The sequence below is a fragment of the Mirounga angustirostris genome, unplaced genomic scaffold (assembly GCF_029215605.1).
Source record: "Mirounga angustirostris isolate CCGP_5_RB_7025 unplaced genomic scaffold, mMirAng1.0.hap1 SCAF_8, whole genome shotgun sequence".
In the NCBI taxonomy this organism is placed as follows: Eukaryota; Metazoa; Chordata; class Mammalia; order Carnivora; family Phocidae; genus Mirounga; species Mirounga angustirostris.
The window spans coordinates 46,926,061-46,942,035 of NW_026991716.1; the positions used below are offsets into that span (position 1 = coordinate 46,926,061).

The window sequence follows — 15,975 nt, forward strand, 5'->3', positions numbered from 1 at the left end:
AATCTAGTAAATGTGAACACGAAGGCTGGCTCAAAATCATAAATTGTCATTAGAAGTTTTTGTCTACACCATGTTTTACATCTGGCTGTAAAACTTATTCCTTAAAATAACCTTGATGAAGTATTTAGTTAGTCTTGGTTAACCACTGAGGAAATTAAAGGACAAAGTTCCTTTAAATAATCGGACAGGGCGCCTCGGTGGCTCAGGTTGTTAAGCGTCTGCCTTCGGCTCAGGTCATGATCCCGGGGTCCTGGGATCGAGCCCTGCATCGGGCTCCCTGCTCTGTGGGAAGCCTGCTTCTCCCTCTCCCACTCCCCCTGCTTGTGTTCTCTCTCTCGTTGTGTCTCTCTCTGTCAAATAAATAAAATCTTTAAAAAAAAAAAAAAAATTTAAATAAATAAATAAATAATCGGACAAATCTGGGACAAAATATCCAACTCTGCATGTATTGCTTTTCAAAATATATACTTGGGAATCCCATGGTCCAGAACACTGAACATGTATCTCCACAGATCTGTCCTATATAAAGACACTTTCATAGGTATTTAAAGGATATCTGCCCTGCAAAACTAAAATTAATAATAATATACTTGACCTCAGAAGGTATTCCCCTTTGTGCAGAAAAAACTGTCCAGGACTTGGAATTAAAGGAAAAAAGTGATTACAGAACTGATCGATGCCATACCAGAGCCTTTTCAAATAGGCCCATGCAAGGTTTATCAAATTCTCTGGAGCATAGTTTTATATATATATTTATATTATATAATATATTTATTATAATATATAATATATAATAAAATATAAATACAATATATATAAAATATATATAAAAGTGTATATATATATTTAATATTAATTAGGCCTAGTCTTGGTAATTTGCAGAGGATTGGTAAGCTGCAAATTATTTTTCTCCAGTACAGATGCAAATGGTGTCTGTACACACGTAACCTCAAAGGTTACAGCTTTGTTGCCCTATGTCCAATGTGGCAAACGTATTTCAGCTGGCGATGTGATCCGTTTCTCTCAAATACTCTTCTCTGTAACACTGATCTTTTCATTACGGTAACCTCAAATGCTCTTTAAACCAGCTTTGCCGTCTTCCTGGTACCCTCACTAGTGAGTTAAAGAACTTGTTGACGGGGCGCCTGGGTGGCTCAGTTGGTTAAGCGACTGCCTTCAGCTCAGGTCATGATCCCAGGGGCCTGGGATGGAGCCCCGCATCGGGCTCCCAGCTCCGCGGGAAGCCTGCTTCTCCCTCTCCCACTCCCCCTGCTTGTGTTCCCTCTCTCACTGTCTCTCTCTCTGTCAAATAAATAAATAAAATCTTAAAAAAAAAAAAAAAAAGAACTTGTTGACGAATTCTCATTATATGTTTTCCCAAGAGGCACAGTTTGTGCTTTTTGAGAAGTATACTATGACAGTTTGAATTCAAGTTTCATGAGGATAACTAATCTGTGGCCTTAATTAAACATTTGTTGTTGGGCGTTGGATATCTCACATCAAAACATGGGATTTCCCTGGCCATTTCCACCAACTATCTGGTTTAACTCCAGTAATGATGATTCGAACGTATTTTATAAAACGTTGCATTATCACGCCCGTGCACTTAACTGCTTTCCACAGCTGTGTGGCTTTGGTATCAGACTAATTTCCTGCCCCAAATTAATAAGTGGTTATAAATATCTACTTTTTCAATTCAAATGTGTGTTAGCATTTTTGGAATTCTTTTAGAGGCTCTCTTAGCTGAGGAATTTTTTTTCTGGTAAATCACAATAATGAATGCAAGAGTTAAATCTTTTTCTCTTTTTCCAGTGGATTATTCTGTGTCTCTATGAGAGCCCAATATTTTAAAAAGAGGATGTCAAAAACTACACTCTCAAAAAAAACCCAAAAAGCAAAAACCAAAAAACTCCATTCTCACCACTCCTCCGTAGGAGACTTGGCTCTACCCTTCATGGAAATGGGAGAGGAGTCTTTTGCGTAGGTTCATTTGAAGTTTAATTCAAACTTACTGAGTAGTATTACCCTCTAATAAAGCAAAAGTTGTGGAGAACGTTTCAGAAGGGAGAAGACCTTTTTTCAAGGTTTTGTCAAGAAGAACTGGAGCATATAAGCAATTTATATATACCTTATACCTGTACTTCTAAAATACCAGGATTTTGGGGGCGCCTGGGTGGCTCAGTCATTAAGCGTCTGCCTTCGGCTCGGGTCATGATCCCGGGGTCCTGGGATCGAGTCCCGCATCGGGCTCCCTGCTCCGCGGGAAACCTGCTTCTCCCTCTCCCACTCCCCCTGCTTCTGTTCCCTCTCTCGCTGTCTCTCTCTGTCAAATAAAATCTTTAAAAAAATAAAAAATAAAATAAATAAAATAAAATACCAGGATTTTGAATGGGTATGGTTGTAATTTATGGAGTTGGGGGGAGGCAGTGGGTGAGGAAGGCAGAACAGAAAGGTAAAATTTCCTACTACTCAATATCCCATGACTCTCTTTCTTATCAATTAAAATGTTCTAGTTAATATCCAACCAAATGCCACCACATGTCAGAGAACGAATAAATAATAATAATAATTAAAAGCATTCAAAGTAAATTTTAACAACTAGAAGAAAATGTACATCTGGATTCTTGCTTACCAGAATTCTCCAGAGGCTTAATTTCTACATGTGTTCTTGCTTCTCATACCTTAATGATATAACCAGGTAATTTTTTTCTCTAAACTGTGATGACTTCCTATTCATGATAGGAGCTATTCCCATTATAAAGGAGAAGGAGCTTTTTTTTTTTTTAAGAAACAGATAGTAAAAACACACTCTGCTGATATTACCTGGAGGGGAAGTGACAGTAAAAAGAAAGTGCCAATTTGACCCAGCGATCAAAACTGCTAAGTTGGAGAAGCTCACATAACCATCTTGACTTTCTGCCTGAGTACATCCTATAAACAAACACAGAGACAAAACGTAAATGTTAGTTACCTACTAAAGAGCAGTTTCTTCAAGTCTTCTCTGTAAAGAGGCAATTGGACACTAATGGGGAAAAAAAAAAAAGATTTAATGAACAGATTACAAAACCCATCAGGCTTTTCTTAGATAAATCTTGGAACCAAATAATCCAAGAAAGAATAATAATAACAGTAATTGAAAGTGTACTATGCCAGACGCTGTGCCTTCTAGACATCATTTTATATAAACTACACAACAGGAAATAGATAACCTTATGAAAGGTGAAATTACTCGGTGTAGGGGTTATAACCACATCTGCCTGATTTCCGAGTTGACATTCTTAACCACTACTATATGTTGACTATTTTGTTATTAAATGTCTGTCAAGAAAGTCTATTATCTTATAGGTGGCCAGTTTCTAGGCTCTGCCTCTCTTTTTTCAAGAAGTCTGTAGTTTATGTGGTGGCAGAGTTAGGCCAAGAGAGCAGGACAGCAGCAATGCATCAAATCATGACTGATAAAGGCTACCCTGATTTAACAACTTGGGTTGCCTGGGCTACAGTTTCCATGAATAAAATGCAAAAAAAAAAAAAAGAAAGAAAGAAAGAAAGTTTACATCTTCTAAAACTAGGCCATCCATTTTTAAAGTGAAAGAAGGCAACTTAACTCAGGATCACATTCACAATGCCATTAATTAGTCTTCTGACTCCACTACCCTCAAATTACTTTGCTAATTAACAGCTGCTACAGTTCACTCTGGAAATGTCATGATGATCGATATGATGGACAATGAGTTGGGAGAGTGGTCTTAAAGTTTATAAATTGGTTTGAGATCTTTAAGGCTGAAAGGTATCATAAAGATATAATATGCTTAGTGTTACATTTTTCAATTCAATTGCTTAATCCTTTTTGTGGAAACACTGTCTTTCCTCATCAATTTTGCAGAGCTAACTATAAGTTCTTTTTCAAAAACATCTTTTCCTTCATCTCTTCAGCATCCCAAAATAAATAAAATGCCCAGAAAAATGGAAATAAATAAGCCGAGACTCAAATAAATGATAGGCACCCAAGATAAATGCAGTTTATACTCTTTAAAACCTATATGCATCAAAATTATGGTCAATAAACTCTTGCAAACAATGAACTGCAGAGTACAGATGTTCAACATGAAATCGTATGCTGCAGTTTTTCCTTTGACAAATGTCCTTATTGTCCCCATCTTTGGAGGAATATAAAGCAGCATTTAATCGAAATGTGTCCGTCGAGCGCAGTGAGTCTGGCTCATAGAACAGCCGCCAAACTGCCTAATGGAAAGTGTTTTAGCTCCAAATGGGTTTGCTTTTGTGTTAAATACCAGCTTGCCTCAGAGATCTCTACAAAGATTCCCATATATATCTATGATATTCTCAGATTTGAAGCATATGTGCCCAAAAGCTGAGGCACTTGCTGCCAAGTACAGTACATTACTCCAGGGTTCATCATATCTCTGGAATGGTAATTGTAAAATATACAAATGCCATCGACAGGCTCCTTGATCAAGCTGGTATAAGCAATGTACTGGCTGGGGGAACTTGGGATGAGATGGGGTGCTGGGCTTGAAGCAAGATTGAAATTGACTACATGACTTAGCAGAGAGTGCTACCTGAATGTGTTGCTGTGGGGCATATGGTTTGCAAAATACCTCTCTGTCCCAATTCTCCCCCACAACCATCCCTCTCACCCCTAGCAATATTAGCAAACTGGTATATCATTGATGTTGAGACTTTTTTTTTTAATATCAAGAACGTATTTTCCTACAACCAGGATCTATAATTAAATATGAAAGCATCTATAGGACCCTTAAATAATTATGTTCCAGTATATAAATTCACTTTTTTTTGTTAATTAATTATAACCTCCTTATTTACTGAGGAGGATCTACTGAGACAAGAATAAAAGGTTTAGACTAGACATACAGATATGGTTTTGTTGTTATTGTTTTTCTCCAGGAAATCCTTAGAAGAAGCTAGGTCATCCACCCCAAATTGTTTTGGTTCCACTCTTTCTGTAGTTAAAGAGAAGTGTTTCATGATGACTTCAAGAGATTCTTTCGCTCATATGAGAAGGGTGTTCTGGTGATGTGGGCATTCTAAAAACGCAAAACTCCGCAAGATTTTTTTCCCTACTTCATGACACACACAACAAAATGTGTGCATAGAAACAACTGCAGCCCATTTCTCATCCTTCCTCAGTAAATCTTCCAAGGAAGACAGTGGTGACAATACTAATCCAGATGAGTCAGCCGGCTGAGTGTGACATGGTTAATTGAATAAAATAGCAAACAGTTTCATTCATTTTGCATGGTCACAATATGATTCTAAGCTAGTCAATGATGATATATTTGGAATAACTGAAAGAAAAACAATGAAGGATTGGGGGAGGGTGTCAGGACTGGGGCAAAGTGAAGCATGGAGTCTGAGTAAGGTATGGTCCAGAAGAAGGTATGGAGGATGAGTGAAACAGAGAGTATGGGTAAGGTGGTGAGTATGGATAATATATGAAGAATGGTGAGTTATGAAGTATGAGTAAGGTATAGAGTACGAGGAAGGTACAAAGTATGGGTAAATGTATGAAGTATGAGTAAGGTGAGGAATATATGTAACTGAACTGTACATGTAAAAATGTTTATGACAGCAAGTTCATGTTGTATGTAATTTACCACAATATTTCTTAAAAAGGGAATATGGGCAAGGTATGGAGTATGATTAAGGATACAAAGTATGGTTAAGGCATGGAGTATGAATAAGGTCCTGGATATGGGTAAGTTATAGAGTATGGGTAAAGGTATTGCTTTAGACTGAATGTTTGTGTCCCTCCAAAATTCAAATGTGGAAACTTAATCTCCAGTGTACTGGGATTTGGAGGTGGGGCCTTTGTGGAGTGATTAGTTATGAGGCCCTTAAAAGAAACTCCAGAAGGCTCTCTTGCCTGTTTGCCATGTAAGGACATAGCTAGAAGATGGCCATCTATGAATCAGGAAGCCTGCCTTCAACAGAGGCCAAATTTGCCATCACCTTGATCTGGGACTTCCTATTCTCCAGAACTGAGAGAAATAAATTTCTTTGTTTATAAGCCACTCTGTCTATGGTGCTCTGTTATAGCAGCCTGAAAGGACAAAGATAGGTATGAGTGTGTGTAAGGTTTGGAGTATGGATAAGGTATGGAATATGAGTATGATATGGAATAGAGGATGGGGGTAGGTGAGCTTCAGTACGCAGGTGAGGGTAGTTGATGTACACATTACTAAAACATGACAAAAAGCTGAAAATTGATATTTTTGACACTGTTGTCTTAAGGTCAGAAGGTAAACTAATTACTGTTCTATCTTATGAATCTCATATCAAAATGCGAGCAATAGCTAAATGGCATTGAAGAATGGACAGGATGACATCATCAAAACAGGCAGTTTAAAACTACCTCTTAATAGAATTTTGAATGTTTAATTTTCACTGGCCAACCTTGGATAGCTTTGCTTAATTATCTTACTTTCTTAATGATGTGGCTTGTTTCTGCAAATTTGCACATCCGCATCATTTTGGGCTGTTCTCTTTCCTTGGGATTTTAAACCTAAGGAGTTTCAGACTTAACTGCTTTGGTAAAGAAATTACCAAGAAGAGCAAAAATAGGAGTCAGCAATATGGATGGTACTTTCACCAAAGTGAGTAAAATATACATTGTTATGAGTGGAAGAATGGAAAACATGGAGTCTATGAGGTGAGTCTCACAGAATAAGCAGCATTACTGGGCCTTTAAAATTGGATCGTACAAACGGAAAGTGGACAGGGAGCTCAGGAGAGTAACAAGACTACAGAAGTTTGAGAAAATCATTTTTGTGCACAGGCTGAAAAGATATAGTTTCTTGATATAAGTAAATATATAGGGTAGGGAATTTATAGGCCAAAATAGTTGAAAGGCAACTTAAAAAGAGATAGCAGGCAAATTTATAGCTCTAACAAGAAAGTAAGAGAATGAGACAAGCCTGAAACAGTAAGGGTTTTGAACCTATGAAATATTTAATCATGAAATGTCAATTGCCTCTTCAAGAACATTTTCAAAAGGGACTAATTCTGTTTTCTGGAATTGATGAGGGATAGCTTTACAGGAAAACAAATGTATAAGCTAAATAAAAGTGATGTAAAAAAATTCTGGGATTAATTCATTAAAAACTATGTTGAGTGATATAATTCACTAACGTGGAAACTTTATCATAAGAATTTTATATCTTTCCTTTTTTTTAAGACATGTAACAAAGAACAAAAGGACAATATGCTCAGGAGAAACAGGCATTATATACCAGATGATAGTAATAGTTTAGGCCAAAAAATAAATGCAACTAGCAGGAATGGCAAGATTTAGTATTTCTACAATGGACTTATTCTTATACATTTTGGCATTTCATGTATTTTACAGAATCCATGTGAAGGAGCTTAGGCTCATAGCCAGGGTAGAGCAAGAAATAACAGTAAAGTCATGGCTTATTCTTGGAAACCAACTATTTTATAGATAGGCTGATATTTTGAACTGGTAGATGAGACATTTACAAGTTTAGAAAAAAAGATTACAGATAACCCAAAACCAACAGAAATGTCCTAACCAATTCATGAAGTACATAGAAATCTGATAAGCTGATGTTTTAAAAGAGTTATCAATTCACCTTTTATTTTGCTTCTCATTGTTGCCTGTGTGTTTGGGATGTCATTGATGTCATTTGATGTCAATGATAAAATCATTGCCAAGACCAATGTCATGAAGCTGTCTTTTCTTCTAGGGGTTTTATAGTTTCAGGTCTTATGTTTTAGATTTTGATCCATTTTGAGTTACTTTTTCTGTAAGGTGTAAAATAATGCTCCAATTTCACTCTTTTCCATGTGGATATCTAATTCCCCAACACTGTTTGTTGAAGAGTCTATCCTTTCCCCATCGTGTATTCTTGGCTCCCTTGTTGAATATCAGTTGGCCATATATGTGTGGATTTATTTCTAGGCTCTTCGTTCGTTCAATTGGTCTATGCATTTATCTTTAGGCCAGTACCATACTGTTTTAATTTTTATAGTTTTGTAATATACTTTGAAACCACAAAGTGTGATGCTTTCAGTTTTGTTTCTCTTTTTCAAGATTGCTTTAGCTTTTCAGGATCTTCTGTGGTTCCACATAAATTTTAGAATTGTTTTCTCTATTTCTGTAAGAAATGCTATTAGGATTTTGATAGAGATTGTACTGAATCTGTAGGTTGCTTTGGGTGACTATGGACATGTTAAGCAAAATTAGACAAGAAGGATTACATCAAACTAAAAAGCTTCTGGGCAGCAAAGCAAACAATCAACAGAGTGAAAAGGCAACTTACAGAATGGGAGAAAATACTTGCAAGCTATATATCTCATAAGGTGTTAATTTCTAAAATATGTAAGAAACTCCTACATCTCAATAGGATAAAAAAAGCTAACAACCTGATTTTAAAAAATAAGCTAAAGACTCAAATAGACATGTCTCCAAAGAAGACCTACTAATGGCCAACAACTATAGTATATGAAAAGATGCACAAAATCACTAATCATCACAGAAATGCAGACCAAAACCACAATGAAATACAATCTCACACCTATTAGGATGGCTATTATTAAAAAAAAAAAGAAAGAAAGTGTTGGTGAAGATGTGGAGAAACTGGAACTCTTTTTTTTTTTTTTTTTTAAGATTTTATTTATTTATTTGACAGAGAGAGAGACAGCGAGAGCAGGAACACAAGCAGGGGGAGTGGGAGAGGGAGAAGCAGGCTTCCTGCCGAGCAGGGAGCCCGTTGTGGGACTTGATCCCAGGACCCTGGGATCATGACCTGAGCCGAAGGCAGACGCTTAACGACTGAGCCACCCAGGCGCCCGAAACTGGAACTCTTATACACTGTTGATGGAAATGCAAAATGGTGCAGCCACTATGGGAAACAGTATGGAGTTCCCACACAAAAATAGAAATAGAATTACCATATGATCCAGCAAGCCCACTTCGGGGTATTTATCCAAAAGAATTGAAATCAAGATCTCAAAGAGGTATCCAAACCCCCATGTTCATTGCAGTGCTATTCATACTAGCTAAGATATGGAAAAAATCTAAATGTTCATCAACAGATGAATGGATTTAAAAAATGCAATATATGCATACAATGGCATACTATTCAGTCTTAAACAAAGAAAACTCAAAAATATGCAACAACGTAGGTGAATCTTAAGGACATGATGCTAAGTGAATAAGCCAGTCACAGAAGGACAAATACTGTACCATTCCACCTACATGTAGTATTTAAAACAGTCAAACTCATAGAAGCAAAGAATACAATGTGTTTTTTTTTGTTTTTTTTTTATTTTTATATGCACAACTTCAGGGAAAGTAAATGAAGCTAGCAGTGGTACTAGGACTGAACAGGAAGGCAACAGAGGACAAAGAAAGGTGGAGAGGGGAAAGTAAACTCTGAGGGCCTGCTCTGGACCAGGTGCTTTGCATTTGCCATTGCATTTGCCATTGTATTTTTTCTTCATAACACTGAAAGTGTTTCTATTTCCCCATAGAAACCACATCATAGGGGCGCCTGGGTGGCTCAATTGGTTAATCACCCGACTTTTCATTTCAATTCTCAGGGTCCTGAGATCAAGCCCTGTGTGGGCTCTGCACTCAGCAGGGAGTCGGCTTGGATTCTCTCTCCTTCTCCCACTGCCCCTCCCCTCGCGTTCCTGCTCAATCTCTCTCTCTTTCAAATAAATAAATAAATCTTAAAAAAAAAAAAAAAAAGGAACCACATCATATCTGTGACTTGCTCCCTGGGCCAGTCCATGATACTGTACCAGAATCATTTGTCTTGGAGGACACGCCCTTTTTCTTACGACATATTGAGGATATGGTTATGACAAAAATGCTCCTCCATCATGCAAGGGGAGAAGAGGAGGTGTCTCCTTAAGTATTTACTGCCAGTCTAATCTTGCTTTTCACAGATATGGCACTGTAGACTGGGGATAAAGGAGATTTCTTCCAAATTACCCAAGATGCTGAGTATTACCGACCTTGCTATGAATTCTAATGGCTGCAAACATTTTCTTGCAGATGTAGTAGTAACAGGTGTCTGAATGTCACAGGTACCTACCTTTCAGCACTGAATCCGATGTCCCTTCCAGGGAAACAGAAATGGTCCAAGGCTCTGAGGGGGGCCCCAAGGACTCTATTCTCCTATTCTAGAAATAGAAAAAAACAGGGTGGCGGGGGAGTTGCATTGAGAAGAGAATTTTGTGAAGTTATCTAAAACAGAAAAGAATTCAGACAAAATCACAACTCAGTAGAGACAGGCAAAGGAAGGAAAGTGATGAATATTTTCTTTCTTGTGTTAAGAATATATCAAAATAAGCTTATCAAGAAAAGAGGGGCGCCTGGGTGGCTCAGTCGTTAAGCATCTACCTTCAGCTCAGGTCGTGATCCCAGGGTCCTGGGATCGAGTCCCACATCGGGCTCCCTCCTCGGCGGGAAGCCTGCTTCTCCCTCTCCCACTCGCCCTGCTTGTATTCCCTCTATCGCTATCTCTGTCTCTGTCAAATAAATAAATAAAATCTTTAAAAAAAAAAAAAAGAAAGAAAAAAGAAAAGAGAGTGGAGATTATTGCAGGAGAAGTTGGGGCAGGTTGGTGAAGAAGAGAAAGGAAAGCTAAGTTTACAGAAGAGGAGAGTGGCAGTACGTGTTGAAGATTAACAAGGAAGGCAAGACTGAGAGAAAGAAGCAGGACTCAGCTGACTGAGTGCCAGATGACCTCCAAAGGGACAGGTTTCCAAGTGTGGACCTCAATCTCATAGGCTTCCTCCCCATGCAAACATGTCAGGGGTGCATTTCTACAATAAAGAGTAGAAAGCTGATTTAACTACCATAATTCCCTTCCTTCCCCCCGTGACTTGAGTAAATATAGAAAAGATAAAATAGAATCAGAGGGCATGGACACTAAAATCAGAATTAAGCACAGACGCCTTTGTTGATGATTTACTTAACCACATATAAGAGAAATCATTTACAATAACATAAAACTGTAATGCAGATGTGATAGCAGACATTCTTTCATTAGCATATGAAATGACTTCTTTGGGAAGGCCAGATTTCCAGAAGATACGAGAGACCTGCTTCAAGGATTTGCTTGGGGAGGAAAAGCATCAGGCTTTTATTTTTACTCTTGATCAAATTCTGGGCACTCACAGAAAGTGGAAGGAAGCCAGCTGTGAGGTTCCTTCACTCAATGGAACGACAAAGTCTGTGCCGACAGCACACGGGGGCCACTCGGTAAATGCGTGATGTGTGCCGGACACGACACATTCCCAGCTCTAAAGAGAGACTGTTCCCCACGAACCAGTTACCTGCTTATCCAGAAAAACGAGCCATGGTTGTACTCTAAGTTCTTTTCCCACTTCTCCGTCTGAAGGCTGGACCAGGACCGAGAGAGCGTAGGGCCGAATATATATCAAGTCCCCAGTTTTAAAACTGCTTGTATTTCTGGCACGTGTTGACAAAAACAGAATACATCCATAAGGTTACAGATATCATGGCAGGAACGATTTCTAAAATGCATTATTACCAGTGAAAATATTTGCATTTGCTGTTGTTTCTAGAAATTTCATAATGCAGTATATAGAAAATATGACCTTATAGCCAAAGAATCATTAAATGTTTATTTTTTATGTTTGCTTAGCATTGGAAATGGATGGACTGGGTGTGTGGGAGGGGTGGAAAGAAGCACAAATTATAAACTTAGATTTTTATCACTGTTCATTAATATCAGCCCCAAGAATGCCTAATCAGACTAAAATATTTAAAAGGTACAGATAGATATGTTCACTAGTCTGCTCGTAAGTCAGCTCTCCCCCAAAAGGTTCTGATTTGTGGTGTTTTCCAATTTTTACGGTATAAAGACTTCGACAATGGCTGATTCCGTGGTACTAAGATGATGTCACTGAAAAGAATTGGAAGAGACGCCCGACAGCAAGCTCCGGCAACAACACTGTTTCACATAGAATTGCGCAGGTAATCCTCACAACAACCCTTCCATATTTACATTCTCCACAGTGTGCTTGCACTAAATAGGCTCCATAACGGTGGAATTAATTGAATGAAGGCTTTAGGGAGAATAAGAACTTAAAATTCATTTATGCTGAGCACTTACTGTATACTAGGCACTATTCTAAGCTTTTCACATATAAACCCATTGAATCTTTAAAATGACATGGTGATGTAGGTACTTCTAGTTAAACTTGAAGAAACTGAGACCCCAAAGGCCTTAAGTAACTTGCCAAAGGTCTCACAAATGGTTAAGTGTATGATCAAGGTCTAGAGCAGTTAACCAATAAGCTATATTGTTTTTCACCTCTTTCAAGCACATTAATTGCTGATGTGACTTAGCAATAAAATACAACAAACATAAAATAAAACAAAATGGTTCTGCAGTTCATGATACCTCAAAACATCTTTTTCCCAAAGTTTTGGTGTTTTTGATGACCAACATAGCTTTATTAAAAGGGCATTACAATGAATCATGGAATACTACATCAAAAACTAATGATGGGGTGCCTGGGTGGCTCAGTCGTTAAGCGTCTGCCTTCGGCTCAGGTCATGGTCCCAGGGTCCTGGCCACATCGGGCTCCCTGCTGGGCAGGAAGCCTGCTTCTCCCTCTCCCACTTCCCCTGCTTGTGTTCCTGCTCTCGCTGTCTCTCTCTCTGTCAAGTAAATAAATAAAATCTTTAAAAAAAAAAAAAACTAATGATGTAACATATGGTGATTAGTATAACATAATAAAATAAAATTAAAAAAAGGACATTATAGATTATATATCTGTTGTCCTATTAAGCCTACTGTAAATCATACATCGCAGTCATGCAATAGATTTTTAGCAATTACATGGAGATATACAGATATATATCACATGTATTACCCTAGGATAGAGCATCCGTTGTTGACTTATTCTCAAAACAGCTTAGGTCAGTTCTAATAAGGTTTTGCTTAAAAAAAAAAAAGAAGAAGAAGAAGAGGAAGTAGCCTACCCTGTCCCTGTTAAATGCTTGTAAGTCAACTACTTTATTCCCCAACTGTTTTTTTCCCTCTCTCATCTAAGGAGAAAAGGATGAAATATTTATTTAACACGGAAGGTGTATATCAGGCAAAGATGACAATTAGTCCTAAAAAGAGGAAAGAGGGGAAGAGCAAATGCAGTGGATCACAGACTTTGAAGTTTCTGTAGGAAGCACTTTCTCTCTCCCCTGAGAATCCTGGGAAATGGAGACAGGTTGGGAATATGCGGTCCTAAGAATCGCCTTTGGTCATCTATCGGCCAAGGCCCTGACCTCTGTGCTAGAATCACTCACTGGGAATTCAGCATACAGCAGCCTAATGATCATTTATCAGTTTGCTTAGCCTGAGTGGGTAAGATTCCTTCTTTTTTTTTTAAGGGGAACAATTTAAATCAGATTTTTAAAACCCATGCTATTAATTCTATCCTTCCATGGGGCCCAGGTTACTAGAAAATTCTAACATTGCTTACGGATCCTATTTCTCCCCTAACTCACTTCTTAAATGCTTTCCGATGTGGGATGGGGGGCAGGCTAGCAGTGGGGTTAAGGAAGCCAAAAGACGCCAGCGGAGATCCTGACATAAGTACACTGACGTGTAGAGACAAAGAGATGGGAGCCAACTGCCTGAAAACCCGCTGAAAGGCCCGTCCCTGACACACTTTAAAGTTTATTGTGAGCAAACATCTCTTATTAAATGTAAACAGCATCTCACTGGAGGTCAGACACTTGCTGGTACAGCATATCCCAAGGTAATACCACTTTAAGCTCCACATAAACTCTTAAGCAGTTTCTATCCTAAAACCTGACCGTAGGTGGTACAGTTTTTTACGATATGTTATAATAGTGCAATAAATCTGTTAGCTTAAAATCGAATCTCCGTGGCCTTTTAGAGAAATCATCATTAAATGCAGGGTCCTGTTAATGATGCCATCGAAGTGAAATTGTTTAATCTGCTAAGGGGGTGAAAGGTCACCAAATGAATTTTTTATAATACATCAACTTGACACGCAATAGGGAAAACTGTAATAGATAAAAGCAAAGGAAAAGGGCATTCTCTTCTTCTGATAGGTCAATAGCAGCCAAGAGAGTCACTCATCCACTTTCCTTTCACAATGGGGCTCCTTTTGCATTTAATATGGACACCCAATTAATACCTCAGCACCACAGACAACCTCATTTTAGGTGACTTATAGCAATTTCTCCCCCTTCCCTGAAATGAAAGTGATCACAATACATCATAGCATTGTGCGAATTAACGTTAATTGATTCAAGTTACCAAGCAATGATGGGCCACTTATATAATCTAGGCGTTATTGGGTGCTAGAAGGGATGGAGGGAAGATTAGATTCCAGTGTCCGTTGCTGTGACGACGGGAGTCACCTGATGCCTTGTTAGACAGTTGTAAGGTTCTATTGCTGGCCCCAGTGGGGTCGTCAGTAAACTGGAGTGATGTCCAAACATCATTATACGCTGCTCCGATATTAAAGCAAAGGGATTAGCAACTTATTGCAAGCAACCTGGATTTGTCATTGTGCTGTCGTTATCCAATTTCCAGCTGCTAATGTGACTGTAGCCTGCAGGCAGAAGGACCTACAGCCAAACTTTAAAAAATGGGGGAGGAAAGTTCCCTCCAATCCTCCCAGTTTTAACCACTATTTAACAGCTTCCAATACCCAGTCAGGTATGTGAAAGAATTTTTTTTTTCCCCTTCAATGCTTAAGTACAAGCTAAAAAAAAAAAGAAAGAAAAAAAAAGATCAAGAGAATACGGACATTTTCCCAGTTCAGAGATCACCAGTATTCACTCCAACTCTTGCTTTTCAATCTGCCAGATCCCAAAATGCTTACTCTGTAGAGGAGAGGATTATTTCTATTTGCATGGCAAACCTAGCAAACAAAGAAATAAATCCTACTGAAAGCTGGCTCTGGGCAAGACCTATGGGAGATGGGCTGAAGGTAGGGGCATTAGAGACTTCCTTGTTCCTTCTTCAACCTTCGCCTCCTCAAAGTTACTAAGTCAGGTTCCTATAAAAGTGCCCCATGTTTTGATTAAATGTTTCAGGTGTCCTGCATTTTCAATCAGTCCTGTTTTAACTAGGCTAGATAGGGCAGAATCTCTATGTGCCATCAGGGGATTTGAATTCCAAAGAAGTTTGCAAGATTCTGTACCCTGGGAGAAGAAAGTAAGCTCTCTAGTCAACTCAGTCTAACGAACACATTAACCCTTCTACTATGGACAAATGTTGTTCTAGGCACTGTGAGATGTGCAAAGATAAAGAAAACACCATGACCTCTGTCCCTCGGGAACATAGTACCTTCTCCCTCCCTTCATACACTTTGTAAGGCCCAAATGACTTCCTGGCTATCAGAGTACACACACACACCATTTTTATTTATATTTTCCAGTCTTTATGCTCCCTATTAAACTTAGCCAGATGCCTTTAGCTGCTGTCAACTCCTAGGGAGAGAAGAGGGAAGAAATGTCTTTGTGATCAGTTTCCTTCTGGCACTACGACAAAGTGCTTCCAAACCTGAGACACTGTAAGTACCCAACACATGTTACTGTAGTAACACAGCGACAAATCAGTACCCACCATGTACTTCCTCTGCTCTTAGGTCTCTACCTGCCTCTGGAAAGACACTACTTACATTGGCCTGGCCAACTGCAAGTTCCGGTATACTCCTCATTTGGTATGCTTACTGTTAATGCTCCAATACTTACTACTAAACTCTGTGGTTCTTTGAAATTATTCATTTTGAATTGAGACTCGAGTCACCCTAGGTGTAGGTTGCAGTGTGCCAGGAGTATAGGAAGGCAGAGAATAAACATGGCACATCTTCCAACCAGGTCAACTCAAGGGTGAAAACCTAAGTATTTCCGATGGAAACTCACTTAAAATAATATTTTATAAAAACTTCATC

General features: G+C 38.6%; 1 protein-coding gene across 1 annotated transcript in view; it reads right to left on the reverse strand.

Moving 5' to 3' along the window:
- Nucleotides 1-15,975, reverse strand: part of PKHD1 (PKHD1 ciliary IPT domain containing fibrocystin/polyductin) — a 453,232-nt gene that overhangs the window by 24,980 nt on the left and 412,277 nt on the right. The window contains exons 61-63 of the mRNA XM_064597023.1: nt 11,350-11,485; nt 10,104-10,191; nt 2,824-2,931 (exon numbers count right to left, since the gene is read on the reverse strand). Coding sequence (XP_064453093.1) covers nt 2,824-2,931; nt 10,104-10,191; nt 11,350-11,485 — 332 coding nt within the window. The remainder of the gene's footprint in view (nt 1-2,823; nt 2,932-10,103; nt 10,192-11,349; nt 11,486-15,975) is intronic.